This window comes from Nansenia antarctica (genome assembly GCF_963989245.1).
Source record: "Nansenia antarctica genome assembly, chromosome: 10".
In the NCBI taxonomy this organism is placed as follows: Eukaryota; Metazoa; Chordata; class Actinopteri; order Argentiniformes; family Microstomatidae; genus Nansenia; species Nansenia antarctica.
In genome coordinates, this window is record NC_137680.1 from 18,212,286 (window position 1) to 18,230,480 (window position 18,195).

General features: G+C 44.5%; 3 protein-coding genes across 3 annotated transcripts; 1 reads left to right on the forward strand and 2 right to left on the reverse strand.

Annotated features, from left to right (window-relative positions):
- Positions 1 to 3,486: 3,486 nt before the first annotated feature.
- On the forward strand, positions 3,487 to 6,056 carry cUnh8orf76 (chromosome Un C8orf76 homolog; the record flags this gene model as incomplete). The annotated part of the gene is made up of 6 exons (XM_080540288.1): positions 3,487 to 3,591; positions 4,000 to 4,095; positions 4,228 to 4,371; positions 4,666 to 4,988; positions 5,132 to 5,264; positions 5,551 to 6,056. The coding sequence occupies 6 exons, from the start codon at positions 3,487 to 3,489 to the stop codon at positions 5,719 to 5,721; spliced, it is 972 nt and encodes a 323-aa protein (XP_080396414.1). The 3' UTR covers positions 5,722 to 6,056.
- A 316-nt stretch (positions 6,057 to 6,372) lies between these two features.
- fam83a (family with sequence similarity 83 member A) lies at positions 6,373 to 8,096 on the reverse strand (the record flags this gene model as incomplete). The annotated part of the gene is made up of 4 exons (XM_080541040.1): positions 6,373 to 6,880; positions 7,014 to 7,138; positions 7,267 to 7,434; positions 7,575 to 8,096. 4 exons carry the CDS (start codon positions 8,094 to 8,096, stop codon positions 6,373 to 6,375), a joined length of 1,323 nt encoding a protein of 440 aa, XP_080397166.1.
- A 748-nt stretch (positions 8,097 to 8,844) lies between these two features.
- tbc1d31 (TBC1 domain family, member 31) lies at positions 8,845 to 16,717 on the reverse strand (the record flags this gene model as incomplete). Its single annotated transcript, XM_080541041.1, has 22 exons — positions 8,845 to 8,996; positions 9,101 to 9,244; positions 9,334 to 9,487; positions 9,921 to 10,115; positions 10,609 to 10,749; positions 10,844 to 10,936; positions 11,065 to 11,200; positions 11,489 to 11,641; positions 11,851 to 12,083; positions 12,731 to 12,910; positions 13,050 to 13,183; positions 13,272 to 13,405; positions 13,510 to 13,656; positions 13,737 to 13,816; positions 14,000 to 14,170; positions 14,473 to 14,673; positions 14,801 to 14,960; positions 15,052 to 15,203; positions 15,733 to 15,911; positions 16,070 to 16,185; positions 16,317 to 16,463; positions 16,647 to 16,717. The coding sequence occupies 22 exons, from the start codon at positions 16,715 to 16,717 to the stop codon at positions 8,845 to 8,847; spliced, it is 3,273 nt and encodes a 1,090-aa protein (XP_080397167.1).
- Between the last annotated feature and the right edge of the window lie 1,478 nt (positions 16,718 to 18,195).

The window sequence follows — 18,195 nt, forward strand, 5'->3', positions numbered from 1 at the left end:
AACTTCACGTGTCAGTGAAATTGGCCTCAATTTCGTCCAGAATTCATTTGAAACCACCAGAACTGCCACCATTTAGCAGCTGTCTCCCACCCCCCACCACCGAAGCCTGAGGCAGGCAACACTCTTGCTTTGGGATGTGTGTGTGTGTGTGTGTGTGTGTGTGTGTGTGTGTGTGTGTGTGTGTGTGTGTGTGTGTGTGTGTGTGTGTGTATGTGTGTATGTGTGTGTGTGTGTGTGTGTGTGTGTGTGCGTGTGTGTGTGTGTGTGCGTGTGTGTGTGTGTGTGTGTGTGTGTGTGCGCGTGCGTGCGTGCGTGTGTGTGTGTGTGTGTGTGTCTGTCTGTCTGTCTGACTGACTGTCTGTCTGTCTGTGTCTACTTCTCAATGAATGAGTTGATTATCAATCAGAATCAGAATCAGAATCAGAATGACTTTATTCGCCAAGTAGTTTTCACATACAAGGAATTTGCTGTGGTTGTTGGTGCATACAGACAACATAAGAATAATAAGAATAAGAATTAAAAAGCATGTAGTACAAAATATGTCAAGAAGCATAGATATAAAATAAAGTAAGATATAAATATGAATGATAAATCAATGACATCACATGTACTTCTTTTAGCAGGCGAGCTCAAGAAGGCTCGGTGTAAGTTTGTGGAGAGCGTGTCAAAGGTCATGATCCAGCAGCTCGTGGACCACATGCGGGAGGAAAAGGTGCTGAACGAGGAAGAGGCGGACATGGTTGCTGAGGAGAACAGCAGTCGGGCGGAACGGGCGCGGTGCCTCATTGCCATGGTGGTGAGGAAAGGAGACAAAGCCAGTGGAAAGCTGATTGGTTTTTTTGATTCAGAACTTCTCTCCGAACTGGGACTGTCCCCCGGGCAGCCTGACCACACAGGTGAGTGAAGCGGATACATCATTGTGTGATTAAAACGTAGAACATGAGGACCACTCCTTTGACTTATTATTATAATATATTTTTTTATCCACAATGATTTTGAATGTGTGTGTGTGTGTGTGTGTGTGTGTGTGTGTGTGTGTGTGTGTGTGTGTGTGTGTGTGTGTGTGTGTTGTTGTTGATCTCACCCTTGTGGAGCAACTTTATACTGTATGTATTTCAAGATTGTCAAATACAATCAATTAATTAATTCATTCATTCATTCAACAGTCTCAAAAGCTCCTTATCACTATTGACAATTCTGCACATCAACAGATTTAGTCTTGATCATAATACGGTTACTTGTAAATAATTCAAGTGAGAACACACTGACACCTAGTTTGGTTCACCACCACTAGTGTGGCCTTTAGTAAGGTAATTTAGTAATTTAGCCCTAAATTACTCCAGGGAGACTGTCCCCGTAATCTCTAATTTAGATAAAAACGTCTGCTAAATTGTTAAAATGTACAAATAAAATGTATTGTAAAACATTTTAAAACAATAATGCTTGGGTATTGACATGTTTATTTATTTTGTTCCACACAGAACTCCAAAAATGGACTGGACACAATTATTATATATTCAAATTCATCTTTAATTTGTATTTAAACTCACCCGTGGCAAGTTGGTTAACTTGCAACCAGTTATGTAAAATGGAGAAAAGTTGACTCAACCTTTGTGTTGTGTGTCTGTGTGTACCACACTGAGCATGGAGAAAAGGAAGAAGAGCAAAGAACTGTCTGACGATTTGACAACCAAAATTGTGGAAAAGCATGCAGAATGCAGTACAATATTTTTGTCCATACAGTATATAATCTGCAGGCCTCTTGAGTTACTGTAGGCAGTGAAAATCATTCCTCTTTGTGGTGGAGACTGGCAGATTTCTCCTGATGTATTTGAAACAGGTCACACAGCATTTCTGTTTTTCATGCAGGTCTTGGGTCGCTTTGAGGAGAATTTCAGTGCCCGCCTAAGACAGATGCCGACCAAAGACAGAGCTTCTCTGGACCTCTACCTCTTCCCAGGCCTCTGAATGGGAGCATCTTGACTTACAAATTAAGAATTAAAAAAAGGGACTTTTTCTACAGAAATTGTAGAATTGAACATTGAGCTAGAGGGAATGTGGGAACATTTTTTTAATTTTAATTTTAAATTTCTATGATAATTTGTTTAGCGCAATATAGATAACACTATGAAACATGATCATTTTAGAGTGTCTGGTATACTGTAAGCTCAAGTTATTAATGCATGTGGAGTTCCTTGGATTCATGGAAACTTGGATCTCCACTATCTAAATTGTCATACCTTTCTGTACTTTATCATATCAATCATTTTCTTACTTTCTATTTTACAATATACTTCATAATAAAATTGAGAACTAATTTTTGTGCGGATCTTTGCACCCTGTTTCCATTTGAAAGATAAGAACGAGATTGTGGGTATGTGGTTGACCATGCATTAACCTTGCTGAATGCCCTATTTGACTCATTTCCACCTAAGAACCAAACCCAAACTAAACTGCTTCTAACATTACAAATAATGATCAGATGCAAAAGCAGGATGCATTGCCATTTGATGGTTAACACCTTGGTATTTTGTGTGCATATGCTCAGATCATAGTTCAGAACATACATTCGTAACATACATGACAAGGAGATAAAGTAATCAATAATAAAATCAATAATCAAATTAAACCAGAATTTGGGACCAATTATCAGCCCGTCTGGTTTAAGAGGTTTGTGCATAATACGGCCAGTCGCTAAAGGAAAATCCAGGTTTATTTTCCCATTATCAAAATAAACCTGGATTTTTTTTAAAATTATAAATCTTGTGGTCTCTGTTAACCTGATATAGGCCATATGTGTAGCCTACTTAGCTATTGTTTCATTATAATTATTCAATGTTTAATTTGAGTAATTGTTTGTTCAGCATTAACGGCAGCCTTACAAGCACACCTCTACATATCCCGCACTTGGAAAATAAAATCCTCACCGCACTAATCTGTGGCTCGTCCTAGCTATGCTGGCGTCAACAATAATATACATGAAATAGCCTAAATGTGGTCTAAAATTATTTTTTTTTAAACTTTATTTGCAACATAGTATTATCGAAAACAATTAGTTTTAGCAACAACAAAACATTGTCAGTGTTTGATTGATTGATTGATTGATACGTTTATTTCAAATATGTGCAAAACAAGATAAAGCAACAATAATTAATATAACGGGGGGGTGGGGGGGAAGTGTTTTAAATGTCAAAGTGGAGTCACGAGCCAAAAAAGGATGGGAACCACTGAGAACCTCTACTTTAGCAACCAAGGACTTTCTGTGATGGACAAGTCTCTGCATTACATCAACATTCATGAGTCATGACACTTTCTCCTGACGGCAAAGAATGACGTGAGCGGAACGTCTCTCTGCGGAACTCAGCTCATCGTTGTATGTTTCTCACCGTGCAATTTCGATTTGAACACTGGATGCTCACGTGGATGTTTAGATGTAAACAACATCTGTGTCCAGTAATATACTCTTTTAAAGCCTCGTATGTTGAAATGGACATCTTCGGAAGCACCTTTGATGATTCGATGTTCGGAGAGGCAAGAGATAAGGTTCATGTTTCTCTTTCGTCTTACAACGCCAAACGTTGTGAATCAGAGGTGAGTGATTCCTGGAAGCTAGCTACCACAACTGAAGTTCAAAACATTGACGATTTGGACCAAGCTAGTTAACATGTAGTTAAAGGTGTAATCCAAATGGGTGACCTACCACTTGTTTTGGTACGAAATCGAGAAATGGGGCTCTGGAAATGACCTCTCAAAGTCCCAGCTCTCTGAATACAAGCACTAGCCTATTATTAATAGCATTCCATGAAATTGAAATGGTTGTCTCAAACCTATTTCAAAGCAATTGTTTAGAAACAAAGACACTGTTTTTCTAAACCTTATATTTGGGGTAATGATATGACTGCTAATTTGTAATTTATAAGACATTATTTGAGAATCAATGGGTGTATATGTATATGTATATCATAAGTTGCATTGAACTGTGACATTGACTCTTAACAGTGGTTTTGTGAGAGCACCGACACAGAGGATTCTTTGGAGAAGCAAAAAATCTTCAAATTCCAAGCTGATTTGGCCTACAGGCAAAATAACTATCAGGTAGTCTCTTCACTTGGATTCTGTGCTGTTGTTGCAAACTACTGTGCTGCATGGAAGCTGGTGCGTTGTCATATGATCCCATATTATGTCTCTTTCTCATTTAGGCTAATACTATCTAATCACATTTTTCAGAAATCTCTCAATGCATACACTAGCTGCCTGGCACTGGTACCTGATAGTAACCTGACCATGAAACGGGATATACTAGAGGGGATGGCTCGATGCTGTTGCCGCCTGGGAAAAGAGGAGCAGGCCCTGGAAATCACAGAAATACTTGTAAGATCATATAGTTTAGGAACTAAGGTTTTATGCTGGCTTTGAGAGAGAGATGAAGCATAATTTAGGTGTTATGAATGGCTTCATATGAACCTTACCAGGGTGGTATTCCATCAACGTCACTAAAGGAAAATCAAGGCTTATTTTTGATAAATCTTGCGAGACTCATCAGATCAGAATAAGCCTAGACTTTCCTTTAGTGACGTTGATGGAATACCCCCCAGGAAAGTTGTTTTGTTTAAGATTTGCAATGAAATGTTATGACCATGTCATGGGCAATCTTTCACTTGACAGAGGAAGGAAGCCTCCAACACCTGTCACCTCACCGGTCTGCTTCACCTCATGGTAAACATTCACGAGCACTTTGGAGATCTCAGAAGCAAGATCACGTTCCTGCAGCAGCTTTGCTCTCTTCATCCTTACAACCACTGGCATTGGATGAAGCTGGCAGAGAGCTACATGAGCTTACTGGAGGTTCTCTCAGCACCCTCAAATTCCACTTCACCTAAACAGAAACATACGGCAGGACAGCAGCCCGTGACTCAAACTGAAGAGCAACTAAAGAAAGAGAAGGACTGCGTTTGTCTGAAGGCCTCCATGTGTTTTGTCAGGGCCAGGTGAATATTTAAAAAGAAAACATTTTAGACACACTGACTTTTATTATCGCATTAGATATTATTCTTGAAGGAAAACACTATAGTCAATCTAAAGGTCAGTCTTCATCTTCTGATAAGATATATCCTGTGTGTTGTCTTCCTAGGCTCCTCTTCGGTATGTTGAAGAACCAGCAGTCGTCCTTTGTGCTTCAGAACAGTGAGAGAGCCATGCAGAGGACAGATGAGGCACTGCAGTGCTTGGGGCCCAATGAGAGGACAGTACAACTCATCTCTGAGGTGAGGCTGGGCGTCAGGACCACGCTTGTCATCCGAGGACAAAATAAATCAGTCAACAGAAATTGATCTCTGTGCCACCATGTTAAGATGTCATAGTTTGGTTCGGTATACGCTCAGGGGTTTACATGTTTTAAAGCCCATTACATCAGCTCCACAAACTGGAGAGCCTAGTTTTACTGTCTGAAACCCCTCATATCCGTCTGTGATTGTCCGTTGGTTATAATAGACGATAATAAAGAAAGTACTCCTGAGCGAAAGACTGACTGTTTTTATGACATGTCTACAGGTGATGGGAGAGGATCTATTCGCAGAGAAGATGAGAGAGGACAACCAGGATGGTGAGAGCTTAGCAGGACTGTGTGTAAAGGACTTTGAGGACAGATGGTGGAACAGACTGATACTCACTGGATTACTGGAGGAGTCAACAGACTTAAAATGCTCCCCAAATGTTAAATGAATGTATCTATTTATATCACATTGCATATCTCATCCTTCTGCTGCCAACTATTTGAAACAAATGTATCCATGGCTCTACAGTTTTGTTTGGTCATTTTCATCCTCTGTGATTCTCTGTGTTGGTGTGGGGAGAATTTATTTGTTTATTAGGATCCCCATTAGTTAATGCCATGACATTAGCTAGTCTTCCTGGGGTCCGACACAGAATTCATCTGTAATGCAGAGACAAAGACATATGAGACTGTTCAGTTCAGCAAAGCTTTATTGTTCTACACTTGCACAATTGTTCTTGCAACTGTATAACATACATTGCACATACCGGTACACATTATAGAAATCCTACATAAAAACACACAATAAATTGATTCACAGTAAAACAGAGAGATTGTGGTTGAATTACTCACTGGGTAATAGCTCAAGCACATTGACTTCATGATATGATACAGATGAACTTGCTCATTTATAGTCTTTTTTTTATTTATTATTATTATTATTATTTTTTACATTTGAGTTGTCACAGAACATTATTTTCCTTAGTCTCACCAAGTCAGACATGAGTCTCAATATTTTAAAATGTAAATAAAATAAACTATATAATGTTTTTACTTTTAGCATAATTAATAAGCAACTATGGCCACTGTGGTATGACAGTTCACTTATTTAGGAACTGTAAACCCCTCTCCAACAAGCCCCATGTCCCTAGAAAAGGGGGCACATTGCTGGTGAAGGGACGCCGATTCAGGTTTCCTGCACAAAACTCATTGTTGAAGGACCTCTGGAGCACGGTAGGCCTGCTGGTAGTGTGCCTCTGGGAGAGCCAGTGTAACCTTTGATTCCCTGTGTAGTTCAGCTGGTTCGCTGTCCCTTGGGTGGTTGGTTGAACATTGGTCTGTGTGTTGTGGTATCTGGGCTGGGCTGTGGGTTCGTTGCAGGGAGGGTCAGGGTTCGTTTGTGGGGTGAACAGTCCTGCTGGACGGGAGGTGAGCCAGTCCGGGAGGTGTGGCAGATGGAGGTTAAGTGGAGCTGTCACTGTGAGAAAAGCTGGCACAGGCTTGGAGCTGGCGTAAAGCTTGCGAAACTCCAGGTCGAAAGGCTTGACTGCACTGCCTTTGAAATGCGCAGCCAGGCTTCGGTGTACCTGCCAGGATAGCCATGTGAAACTAAGGAACGGGACACAACATAAGAAGAGATTACGCAGCTGCACAACAAACAACAACATACTCTAGCTCTCCTTTCAAACAAGGAATGTTATCAAAGTGAATGTTTTTTGTGACCAGAACATGACGAAGGTACCTGTATGATCCAGCAATTACATCAGTGCAGTCAAAGATGATGAACCTCTCTTTGATCTCTCCGGTAAATTTCCTTCCAGACTTTGCACAGTATGTCTCTCCTTCTACACTGCGAATTGACATTTTCTTCAGAAAGAACACAATGCATTTTGAGTGAAGTAGAAAAAATGTCAAAATAACAGGTGAGGATGTAGGATTTGTCACCATGAAATGTCTATGCTGATGATGATAAATACTGTTTTGAATGTACTCACAGTGAGATGTTTGCTGCTGACCTGAAGATCCTCACACATTTTGACAAAGACATGCAGGTTTACATGATCGAGCAGAAGGTAGACAGACACGTTGCGCTTCCTTGTCGCCTCCAGTATGTCACAGAAAATCTCCACATCACTGAAGGTGTCCATAACAATTGCCAGAACCTGCAGATATGACATTCAATTATAGCTGCTCTGTTTAACTCAAGTCTTCATGTTTTCCACAATTATCAGTTGATGAACTATCAATAGATTATTGTATGTCGAATAGATGCTTTACTTATGTTTGCGTATACAGTACTTACTGTTGTTGCCTTTTTAATATGCTCTCTCAGTAGGTCTCTCATGCATGCTGTTTTGCCTAATTGGAAGTACAGTTCCACACTGGGGGTCCCCAGCAGGTGGTAAGCCCAGGCATCCACCGGCCAGCCATGTTCCAGTCCCGGTGCCTCACTCTCAGACACAACAGGGTATAACTCCGACTCATCAGATGACTTTTGAGAGGTCGCCCCTTCGTCCTGCTCTCCATCATCCTCACATAGGCTGTCGCTGCTGCTGCTCAGGTCTCTGACGTTCTCCAGGATGTAACCTTTCTCTTCCCGGGACAAGAAGTCCACCTCTCCCTCCTGAGCCAGAACCTCCTGGTAGGCCTCTAGCCCCTGGTCCAGCAGTGCGTCCGTGGCCAGCCGGGCACTCTCGTTGTGGCTGAGGTCGATTTCGGACACCTGGATGAAGGTGTTTTTTCTCAACTGTTCCATACGTCGCTTCACCTTCCCGATAGGCTTGGACTTCATGTACCACAACACAGACAGACCGCTGCTTTCCATGTCGATGATAGGAAGAAAGAAGAACTAGGACGCTCTGCTCCGCATGTCACTTGTAAAGCTCTCTGTCTCTCTTGCAGTGAGCCCAGTCCTCTCAGTATATCCCACCTGTGTGGACAGGCAGGTGTTCTGTTCTGGGACAGAGTGTGACAAGAACATGTGGTTCCAGCACTCCTTCCCCTAGAGGGACAAGGAGAGGGTTGAGTGACAGCTGTGAGCATGGGTGTCAGATCAGCTCAGCGGAGGCTAATAACATATGGCTGCACACTTCACAAGCTGTCACAGCAGTGTGCGGCTTTCCAATCCACCTTTTGTCAAACTGACTGATGGATGCATAACGGATCCATGATGAGATTACCTATCTCTACTGAGGTGATCAACAAAAGCATGTGTGCATGCTAAATAAATAACATAGGTGAGATCAAATAAAGTGGTAGACCTTTCATGACTCAACAATGTTTTTATTAAAAGTATTAAATAAAATGTAAAAAAAAACACATTACAATGTAAATTATAACCCTGCAGTGCATAAAAAAGATATCTGATTCAACATCAGCATTTTCATTTGTCTCTCGCTACCCCAGGGCTGCAAGAGGACACAGCTGCTCAGAATGTTCCAGCACGATCACTGGCGTCATCTTTCAAACTGACAGACAGGTAGATAACCACAACCGCTTTCAGTCTCACTTTCAAGTTTAGCGATGCCAAATTGCACAGCCACAGTCAACCACACAGAGGTGGCGGAGGGGGGTCATCGCTGGGAGCCGGGGGAGAGTGAGGCAGAGTTGCCGATGGAGTTGGAGTTCTTGGCACGGGCTGCCAGTTTCTGACGGAGCTCTCTGATGTCCTGCATCAACTCCCTCTCTCTACAGTCCAGCTCGCCACGACCCCGGTCCAATGAAACTGAGGACACAAGAAACCCACAAGGGGCTCATTAGGAACAGTCAGGGGGGGGGGAAACAAACCGAGACCTTCACGGTAAATGCAGGAGGAACAGCCATACGTACAGTTCGTGGAGTCGTCTGAGGTGGACTGGTTGTTAAGGCACACGTTGTTGTTTTCTGTCTGAGCTGGAGCGGTAGTAGCAGCAGGCTTGTGCAGAAGTCCTCTGTTGGAGCACGGTGACCTCGCCTGTATCTCCCACTGTCGATCTGCCAAAAATGCCACCGTGGTTAACATTTGGAATGGGGAAATCATATGAATATATCGTTGCATGGTCTGGGTGCTGGTCTGGACTCACTGAGAGACTCGTCCTGGCTCCTCCTCAGCGTGTCCAGGTGCTGCTCTGCCTCCTCGGCCTCCTGGGTGAGGAAGACTCTCTTGTGGGCCTCCGACGTGGCGGCCGCCTGCCTCTCCTCCTCCAGCTGGGCTCTCTTCCCCACCACGTCCTCCCACTGTCGACCCACAACACAACATCACTTACGGGACAGATAGGGGCAGATATGGATATGGGTTTAACAGCGTGTGTAATGCTGTATGACTGTTTAACGTAAAAAATAAAAAAAATGTGTTTCTGTCAAGTATGTTGCAGAACAGGAACCTGCTGAAAACCAGTTTTAACTCAGGTCAGGCCAGTCTAACTGTAACAGTTTTCCTGTATAATAATAAATTAAATCGTATGTCTACCCTGTTGTGTATCGATTTAAATGTGACCAAGAATGTGTTAATTACAAGCAGCAGACATACAGTAGGGTCCTCAAAAAGCACTTGATGGTAACCATATTTACTACTCTTAAGCACCATGCCATCTCTCTCACCCTCTCCCTCCCCCTCTCTCTCTCTCTCTCTCTCTCTCTCTCTCTCTCTCTCTCTCTCTCTCTCTCTCACCCTCTTGCCCTCCATCTCCTGCATGGTGTTGACGAGCTGCTCCTCCTTGTCACGGGTCTCTCTGTGCAGACGGGCCAGTTGTTGGAAGTGTCTCTCCTGCTCCTCGTCGGCCCTTTGCAGCCGCTTCATCACCTCGGCCTGCCAGTCTGTGTCCACACCCAGCTGCCCTGCCTCCGCCAGAGACTCCTCCAACACCTGGGGGCCGGGAGGGAGGGAGGGAGAGAGATCCTCACACATTTTGACAAAGACATGCAGGTTTACACGGTCGAGCAGAAGGTAGACAGACACGTTGCGCTTCCTTGTCGCCTCCAGTATGTCAGAGAAAACCTCCACATCACTCCATCCATTACAATTTCCAGGCAGCGCAGATACTGCCATGCCAACCCTGGAGGGCATTGGGACGAAGCCTCTGGCCTCCAGTCTCTGACACACTCATTTGCTGTTCATTTTTATACAGGTCTCAGAGAGTGGGCTAGAACAAAGAGGAAATTCATTTACATTTTCTGGCATTTAGCAGACGCCTTATTCCAAAGCGACTTACAATCAATACATTTGACTAAGCAAGTGAATCACCAATTCACCAGTCGTAGCAGGAAGAGTCATCTAGCTCAGGCCAGGGGCCATTGGCAGTCGTCGTGATTTTGATTGGTACCGCTATATTAGGTAGATAGTGTTTTACAGTGCTCACTTTCTTGGTTCCCAGGCTCAGGTCAGTGTCGTTGTGGAGGAGTTGCTGATAGCTGGACTCCGCTATCTCTGCTCTGTGCCTCCGGGCGTCCACTTCTGCTCTCACTTCCTGGGTCACGCGCTCCTGCTCTTTGGCCAGTTGCTAGAACGTGAGAAAGTTACACGACACTATCATAAGAACAGAATCAGATATCGTGAGGTAAGTAGAGAGGACAGTGACGAGGGGCGGCACTCACCTGTTCAAACAGTCGCCTCTGAGCGTCCAGCTCCATCTGTCTCACTTCTACGTCCTGCACAGCGGTGGACGTCTCCTGGTCCCTTATATTCATCTGAGGGCAACATTGGGGAACCATAACATACTTATATAAGAGGGGTGGCCTAGGAGATTACAAGGGTAAGATTCCTCTATAAGGTAACACAAATGGACACAGACTGAAGTCATGGTTTAGCAGCACACCTTCCTCTGGATCTCGTCGTCCAGCCTGTGGAGCTCGGCCACCCTCTGGTCCTGCTGGTGCTTCAGGAAGCGCCTCCGGGCCGCGTCGATCAGGTGCAGCTCCTTCACCTTCAGCTCTCTCTTCATAGCAGCCAGCCTGGTGGGCGCAGGCCAGACAAGAGGCTATTATCAGCTCAACTAGTGGCGATTAAAAGCATTTAAGGGCATGTTGAATGGCCTCCATGGAGATATCACACTGTGTCGTTTATAACGTTAAGTGTCTAATGAGGGCTAATGAGGGTGAAATCGCCTTAGAGGAGGAAAGCTGTAAGTGCTATATTACACATTATATAAAACGTATAACTGACAAGTCTTACTGTCGGTTACATTTGATGTTTGTTGGACTCCCTCCGCCTGTCCCTGTGTGTGTGTGTGTGTGTCTGACCTAGTTCTCTGCTCGGCCAGCTTGGTCTCCTCCTCCTTCAGGATCGTCCTGCGCTGCTCCTCTGCCTGCTGCAGCAGGTCCTGCTGGGTGTACCACGCCTCGTCCTCCGCCTGCCTCTTCACCGCCTCGGAACGCAGCGTCTGGACCGCCTGCCTGCACACGCAGACACACACACACACACACACACACACACACACACACACACACAGATGTCAACTTCAATCGTTCTAGTAATCAAATAATCAAGAAGGTATTCAGTCATTCAGCTCCCCTCACATTACACTGTAGGGCGTAGTCAAACGTGCCACAATATAAATCTAAACATTCCCAAGAACTCACGAGATTTCCATCGAATTTCTCACCTCTCTCGGAGGTATTCCACCTCCTGCTGGCGGATCCTCTCCCGCTCCTGGGACTGGTACTCTACGATGAAGGTGGGATACTTGTTGAACACGGGGTACTGACCCCGGGTCAGGGGCTCGAAGTCGCTGAGCATGGCGCGTGGGTGGATGTCGGCCGGGGTGCTCTCCATCAGCCTGTACGTCTCCTTGATCATGGCGCCGATGTCCAAGTTGTTGCGGTGATGGAAGAAATACTTGACAGGAAAAAGAGAGAGAGAGAGAGGACGACGCTCAGAGAAAAGTGAGCATTATGAACGAGGCAGATAAAGTGACCATATGAACCGAAGAGCAATGCAGCGCAAACAACACTCTTCTTAAACCCTCTGTTCCTATGGACTCTGTTCCTATGGACTGTCGTCACTGTATACGATTCAATTTGATGGCAGCTACTAGATTGTAATCAAGTGCAATACTGAAACACAACTGTGAACATTTCAAACCTGCAAACTGCGACACTTTAAATGAATGTGCAATAACACTATGTGCAATATGACAACCCTCGGGTACATAAGGTTCAGAGATAGGAAATGTTAGAATAGGTATAGCATAGCATAGAGTACAGCACAGTGTTTTATTTGTATAGTATAGTATAGTGGATAGTGTACATAGCCTTTATTTATGTAAACCAGCTCTTTTCCCTTCTTGTTTTTAGTTTTTTTCCTAGCACCAGGGGAGCCCCCCCTCCCAAATTTCGTTGTTTGGTACCTGTACTATATCAATGACAATAAAGACCATTCATTCATTCATTCATTCATTCATTCATATAGTGGTTTTGGCATGACAACAAAGGCCTGACCTCTGGCAGTGTCCCTACCCCTTGGTTAAGAAAAGAAGGTTCTACCTCAAAGTCTTCTTTGTGGTTACAGAGGAGAAGGGGAGCGCGGCAGCAGGTGACATAGGACACCGCCGCCACCAGCAGGAACGCCGGGTGGTTGGAGAAGACGTTGTCAAAGAGCTTCAGCCACTCGTCCCGCGTCAGCACCTCTGAGAACAGGGTCTCCAGTAAGGGCCAGACGTACAGCTGGGGGAGGGGGTGACAAGAGAGAGAGAGAGAGAGACAAAGCAGGAGAAAATTAGTAGGACTGCTTTAGTAGTCTGTGAAGAACTAACTACTAACGCACAACAGTATAAAAACACAGTGCCTCATTCAGTCCTCTCACCTGGGAGGTAACACCACAGTCTACGAGGTGCTGCAGCAGTCCCTTGTCGTGATGGGCCAGGACGTTCTCTGCCATGCTCAGAACGTTGAGCGGGGGATTGGGGAAGTACTCAAACCAGTGCTGGCACCAGTTCACTGTAAGACAGTAAAAGTGGGTGATATGAGGACAACTTGAATCAGGACAACAACCGTATATGTGTCAGTGTCATGCATATAACTGTACCGATGAATGTGGCGACCACTTCAAAACAGATGAGTGGATTGTTCTGGAAGAGCTTGACAAAGGGAAAGGCCACCAGAGGCAGGTAGTCGGCCTCTCCAAAGATGGCTGACCAATGAGCCAGTGCAGATAATGCCCTGTGTTGACAGGCAAGGAATGGATATGATAATCACTCATCATTATCTATTTGACTTTTCTCTAAATATCAATGTCTTATATCAAGTCAGATACTAGGTGTTACCTCTGCAGGCCCCGCTGTAGTTTGTGGCTCTTGATGGGGTAGCGCTCGTGTATACTTAGGTAGGCAGAATGCAGGCCTTTGTCAGTCAAGCTGCTGAAAGCAGCGTGGTTCTCTGGTAGTCGCAGGAGTGACCTCCACACAAACATCCTGAGGAGGCAAAAAGACAAGTTACACATTTGCTGCCCCTCCTAAAATGTTGACCGTGGTCTTGTTTTGTGATTCATTACCTGTATTTAGCTGGATATTCTCCAAACGCCTTCAGCAATGCTACAAGCCTCTTTTTGTTCAGACCATCAGGTAATTCATTCTGTAAAGCAAACCACCATCTATAAGAAAAACTACTATAGGCGTATTCAACGTATCTCAACGTATCTCAACACAGAAATGAACTGCAGAAGAAATCTGACAGCACAGTTCCACAGAAAGACAAGACCATGTATGCCACTATCAGATTACAATAAGATGATACCACAGCCTCTCTGTGACATACCTCTTTGTCATCCGCCATAGGGACAGCTGGAGGCCTCAGGACTTTGGTCTGGACTCGACGACCGGATGTTTTGGCAGGCCTCTGGACTGCCTCTGACTTCACCTTCACCCTCACAGCAGACCGGTCTCCACTGTCCCCACTGGGGACCACTTTCACCAGGGGTGCAGGGGGCTAGGAGAGGCAGAGAGAGAGGCATGTAGAGTACAATCAAACAACAACAATGTGAACACTCAATTACCCTTTGCCGTTTACAAATGCTACCGTTGCACATACCATGTTTTTGCTCATTGCACATACCTCTCTTTATACATCCATACATACCATACTGTACATAGCTACCTTAACTGTACATAGTTCATAACTGTATATACCTCTAACTACTGTACTTGCCATATTGTACCTATCACTGTCATGTTTTATATCAGATGGTCTGTCAGATGAGTTAACTTAGTAATCATTTTGAATAGTGCTACCTTGTTGATGTCCTGAGTCAGACTTTGCACACTGTAGATGTTCAGGCCTCCATTGTCCATTATCGTCACAACATGGCGGCCGTTGGGACCGACAGTAGCTGAGGTGATTGCATCATCATGGGATCCGATGTCAAAGAGAAGCTTGCAGGTCTGAATGTTTATGAAGCGCATGATACCGTCCTGGCTCAACACCCCGAGTGTCTAAAGAGGAACATGTCTACATTAGTTATAACTGTAACTGGTTGGAAGGCCAACCATAGAAACTGCTTTTTTTTTTCTTTTCTAAAGTGGCTCCATATCAACCAGTTTGCTCACAGATTACACATACCTGGCTGGACCCACCATCAAAGCTGTCTGGTAGGAAGTCCAGCTGCCGCACAGTCCGAACCTTAGGGGGCATCTGGACAACTCTGAGGAGCTTCTTGCTGTCCAGACACCACAGATGAAGCAGGTTGGACCTCCCTCCAGCAGCCAGCGTTTTTCCATCACTGCAGCCACAACAACAAAAATAGTGTAAGGACACAACAACTAACTTACTGTTCAGTTCAGGATGTATCTGTAAATGTCACAGTCCCACACCGTGTAACAGCAAAGGCCTTGTAGTGGATCCTGGGCCCCTCATCTGGAACTGGCAGCTGGTATTTGCAGAACAACGTCTCACTCTCCCAGGCGAAGATGGAATCATCATTGAAGCAGCTGAGGATGGTGTTACTCAGAGGAAGGAAGAAGACCTAGGGAACACACCACACACCAACAGTTGAAATCAAGTTCAAGTTCAGTCAAATCATTTACAGTTTGTGTGCCCCGCGGTGGTGTAGCGGTCTAAGCACTAACCACTAGTGCAAGCTGCCCACCGGGGACTGGGATCGAATCCCAGCTCGCCAGATCCGGATATGGCCGAGGCACACACAGGGAGCGGCATATTGAGCGTCCGCTCCCGAGGGCGGTAAAGGAATAGTTCCGGACAAGGATCCGTCGCGCAACACCACCCCCGGGGTGCCGGAATAACGGTGCTGGGCTCGAGGAGCCAGTCAGCTAGTCTGCCTGGCGATCTCCTCTGGGGCTGCCGGCCACGGGGTCGTGCGGCGGATCCTACGCAATAGGCAGGGGATAATTGGATGCTAGGTTGGGTTCAATTGGCTACCAAATTGGGTGAAAAAGGGGATAAAATCTGAAAAACAAATTAAAACCAAAAAAACCAAAAACATTTACAGTTCATAGAGACGACAAAAAGGATGTCGGTAAATTAAACGACCTTACCCTCTGTATACCCACTGACTGGCGAACGTTGAGCCTCCTCTTCCGTTGGAAGGTGTCGAGGTCCCAGAGCTGAGCGGTGTCAGCTGACGTCGTGATGGCATACCTGCCAGAGCCATGGACTGAAATTGAGGATATGGCACCCTCATGGCCTCGCATCCAGCTAACTAGCTGCTTGGTGTCTGACAAAAAAAGAAAAGAAAAGAACCAACAGTAAAATTGGGTACGGTTCAGTATACAGTATAATCCTGCACCTGATAATCCTCAAGCAGCTATTAATGAACAACAAATCTGTTGCCAAATAGGTAGGCTGAAATACATGGAGAAGGACCTGTCATACCTTTGTCAAAGCACTTGATGGAGTAGTCTGCAAGAGCAACCAAAAACTCTGTCGTTCTGCGCAAGTTGAACGCCAAAGCAGTGCATGCTTGACCTGTTCTCTGAACAAGTCTAAACCTGGTAAGAGACAACACAAGGAATAAAAGAGCACTGCATCATTGGGGATGGTCGAGAATAAGAGCACAATGCAAAATTGGGTTGTTTTCCCCCATAATAAACCTTAAAAAGTGTCATCATAAGTAACTCACCTGTTTCTGCTGATGTCAAAGACATATATATTCCCATGGTGATCACCAGCCAGAAAAGACTCCCCCGTAGTGTCGAAGGTGACATGGAGAAATCGTATCGTTTTTGATTGACGGGCGGCTGCACTGTGGATCACGCTGACCAGGACCCTGTGAGAAGCATCGCCTGGCGTTATAATAAATCTCTCACACACACTCACACACTCACACACTCACACACTCACACACTCACACACTCACACACTCACACACACACACACACACACACACACACACACGACTCAGAGAGATCAGATGAGACAGACATGAGAGAAGCGATCTTGCTGGACCTACCCACTACTCGGTGTTGGTTTTCGATGCCATATTTTCCCCTCCTCTTTGTTTCCTATATCTGTCACCTGCATTTTAAAAGCAGATTTGCGGCGTTGGGGTTTCTCTCGCTAGTTAGCTAGCTAATTGTAGTCAAGCCTATCCGTTGCTCTGGCGGTGCGTACAGCGCGAAATTTGAAAGCAATAAACACGCCTAGCTACGAAATGCACTAAGTACCCTGGCCACGAGGATATTATGAAACAGTAAACATTACTAAGCTTTAGGTTTAAACATGTAAAGTGGCTGGTTTGCGTGTAGCTAACGGGCAACGTAACGCTTTTAGATGGAAATGTAACAGCGGTTAAGTTTGTCGCTTCGAGGACGTAACACGCAGGTAAATAGATGAGTGCATTGTGGGTATTGTAGTCCCTTTATGAACAGGCGTGGCGAGAGAGAGGAGAGTTTCCTGAGAGATTTCTGATTCAGAAAGGAGTTACTAACAACGTCTTCTTCACTGTTGTCTCGAGCTAACTATAAGTCACTGTTGTCTGATAGCTAAGATACGAAAGTAGCAAGTTGTGAGTGAGACCGTGCGAATGTATTGTATTGATCATGCGGAATACACTGGCCATAACCTGCACTTAGGCCAGAACGAAAAGTTGGTGATGTTTGGTGTGACACATGTTTTGGCAGTGGATGGCTATAGCTCCAAGATTGTTGGCCATGCAACCATGCCTGTCAAAAACAATCTTATCATCTATGAAGATGTTTACAGGTAAACACCTACATTTCTGTATAGTAGGCTACTAAAATGCATTTTATTTTAGGCAAAAACAAAAAATGAAACAGAAATACAGTATTCATAGCTTTCAGTCACGTGGTTTCTTCCCTAGCAACCACCAACCTGACGGGCAAAAAGTATCATAGCAACATCGCGAGTGGACGCAAACGGTTAATAAAATACAAAGGTTCCATCTCACAAAACATAATGGAATGTAAAAACTTTGACGCTCAATATCTCTGAACTGCCCTAAACGGAGATAGAACCTTCTCATTCTAAACGGAGATAGAACCTTCTCATTCTAAACAGAGATAGAACCTTATCATTCTAAACGGAGATAGAACCTTATCATTCTAAACGGAGATAGAACCTTATCATTCTAAACGGAGATAGAACCTTATCATTCTAAACGGAGATAGAACCTTATCATTCTAAACTCACGAGTTATCTTCAGTTGATGGATTTGACTTAGGGGGCATTCATTTGAAGTAACGTAATGAACATACAAGTAACAACAACAGGTTAATGCAGCCAGCCAGCCAAGCAAAGACCATGACTATGCCCAGTTTAAGCATGGCGAAAAAGCAGCGTGCGTCTGGGTCGCTATGTATCGTGAGCTTAGAATGATAAGGTTCTATCTCTGTTTAGAATGAGAAGGTTCTATCTCCGTTTAGAATGATAAGGTTCTATCTCCGTTTAGAGCTTGTTAATTACACACAACACAAAAAAAAACACTTGAGTAAAACGCATAGACGTTGAATAAGTGTAAGCTTCGATGTCGATAATAAATA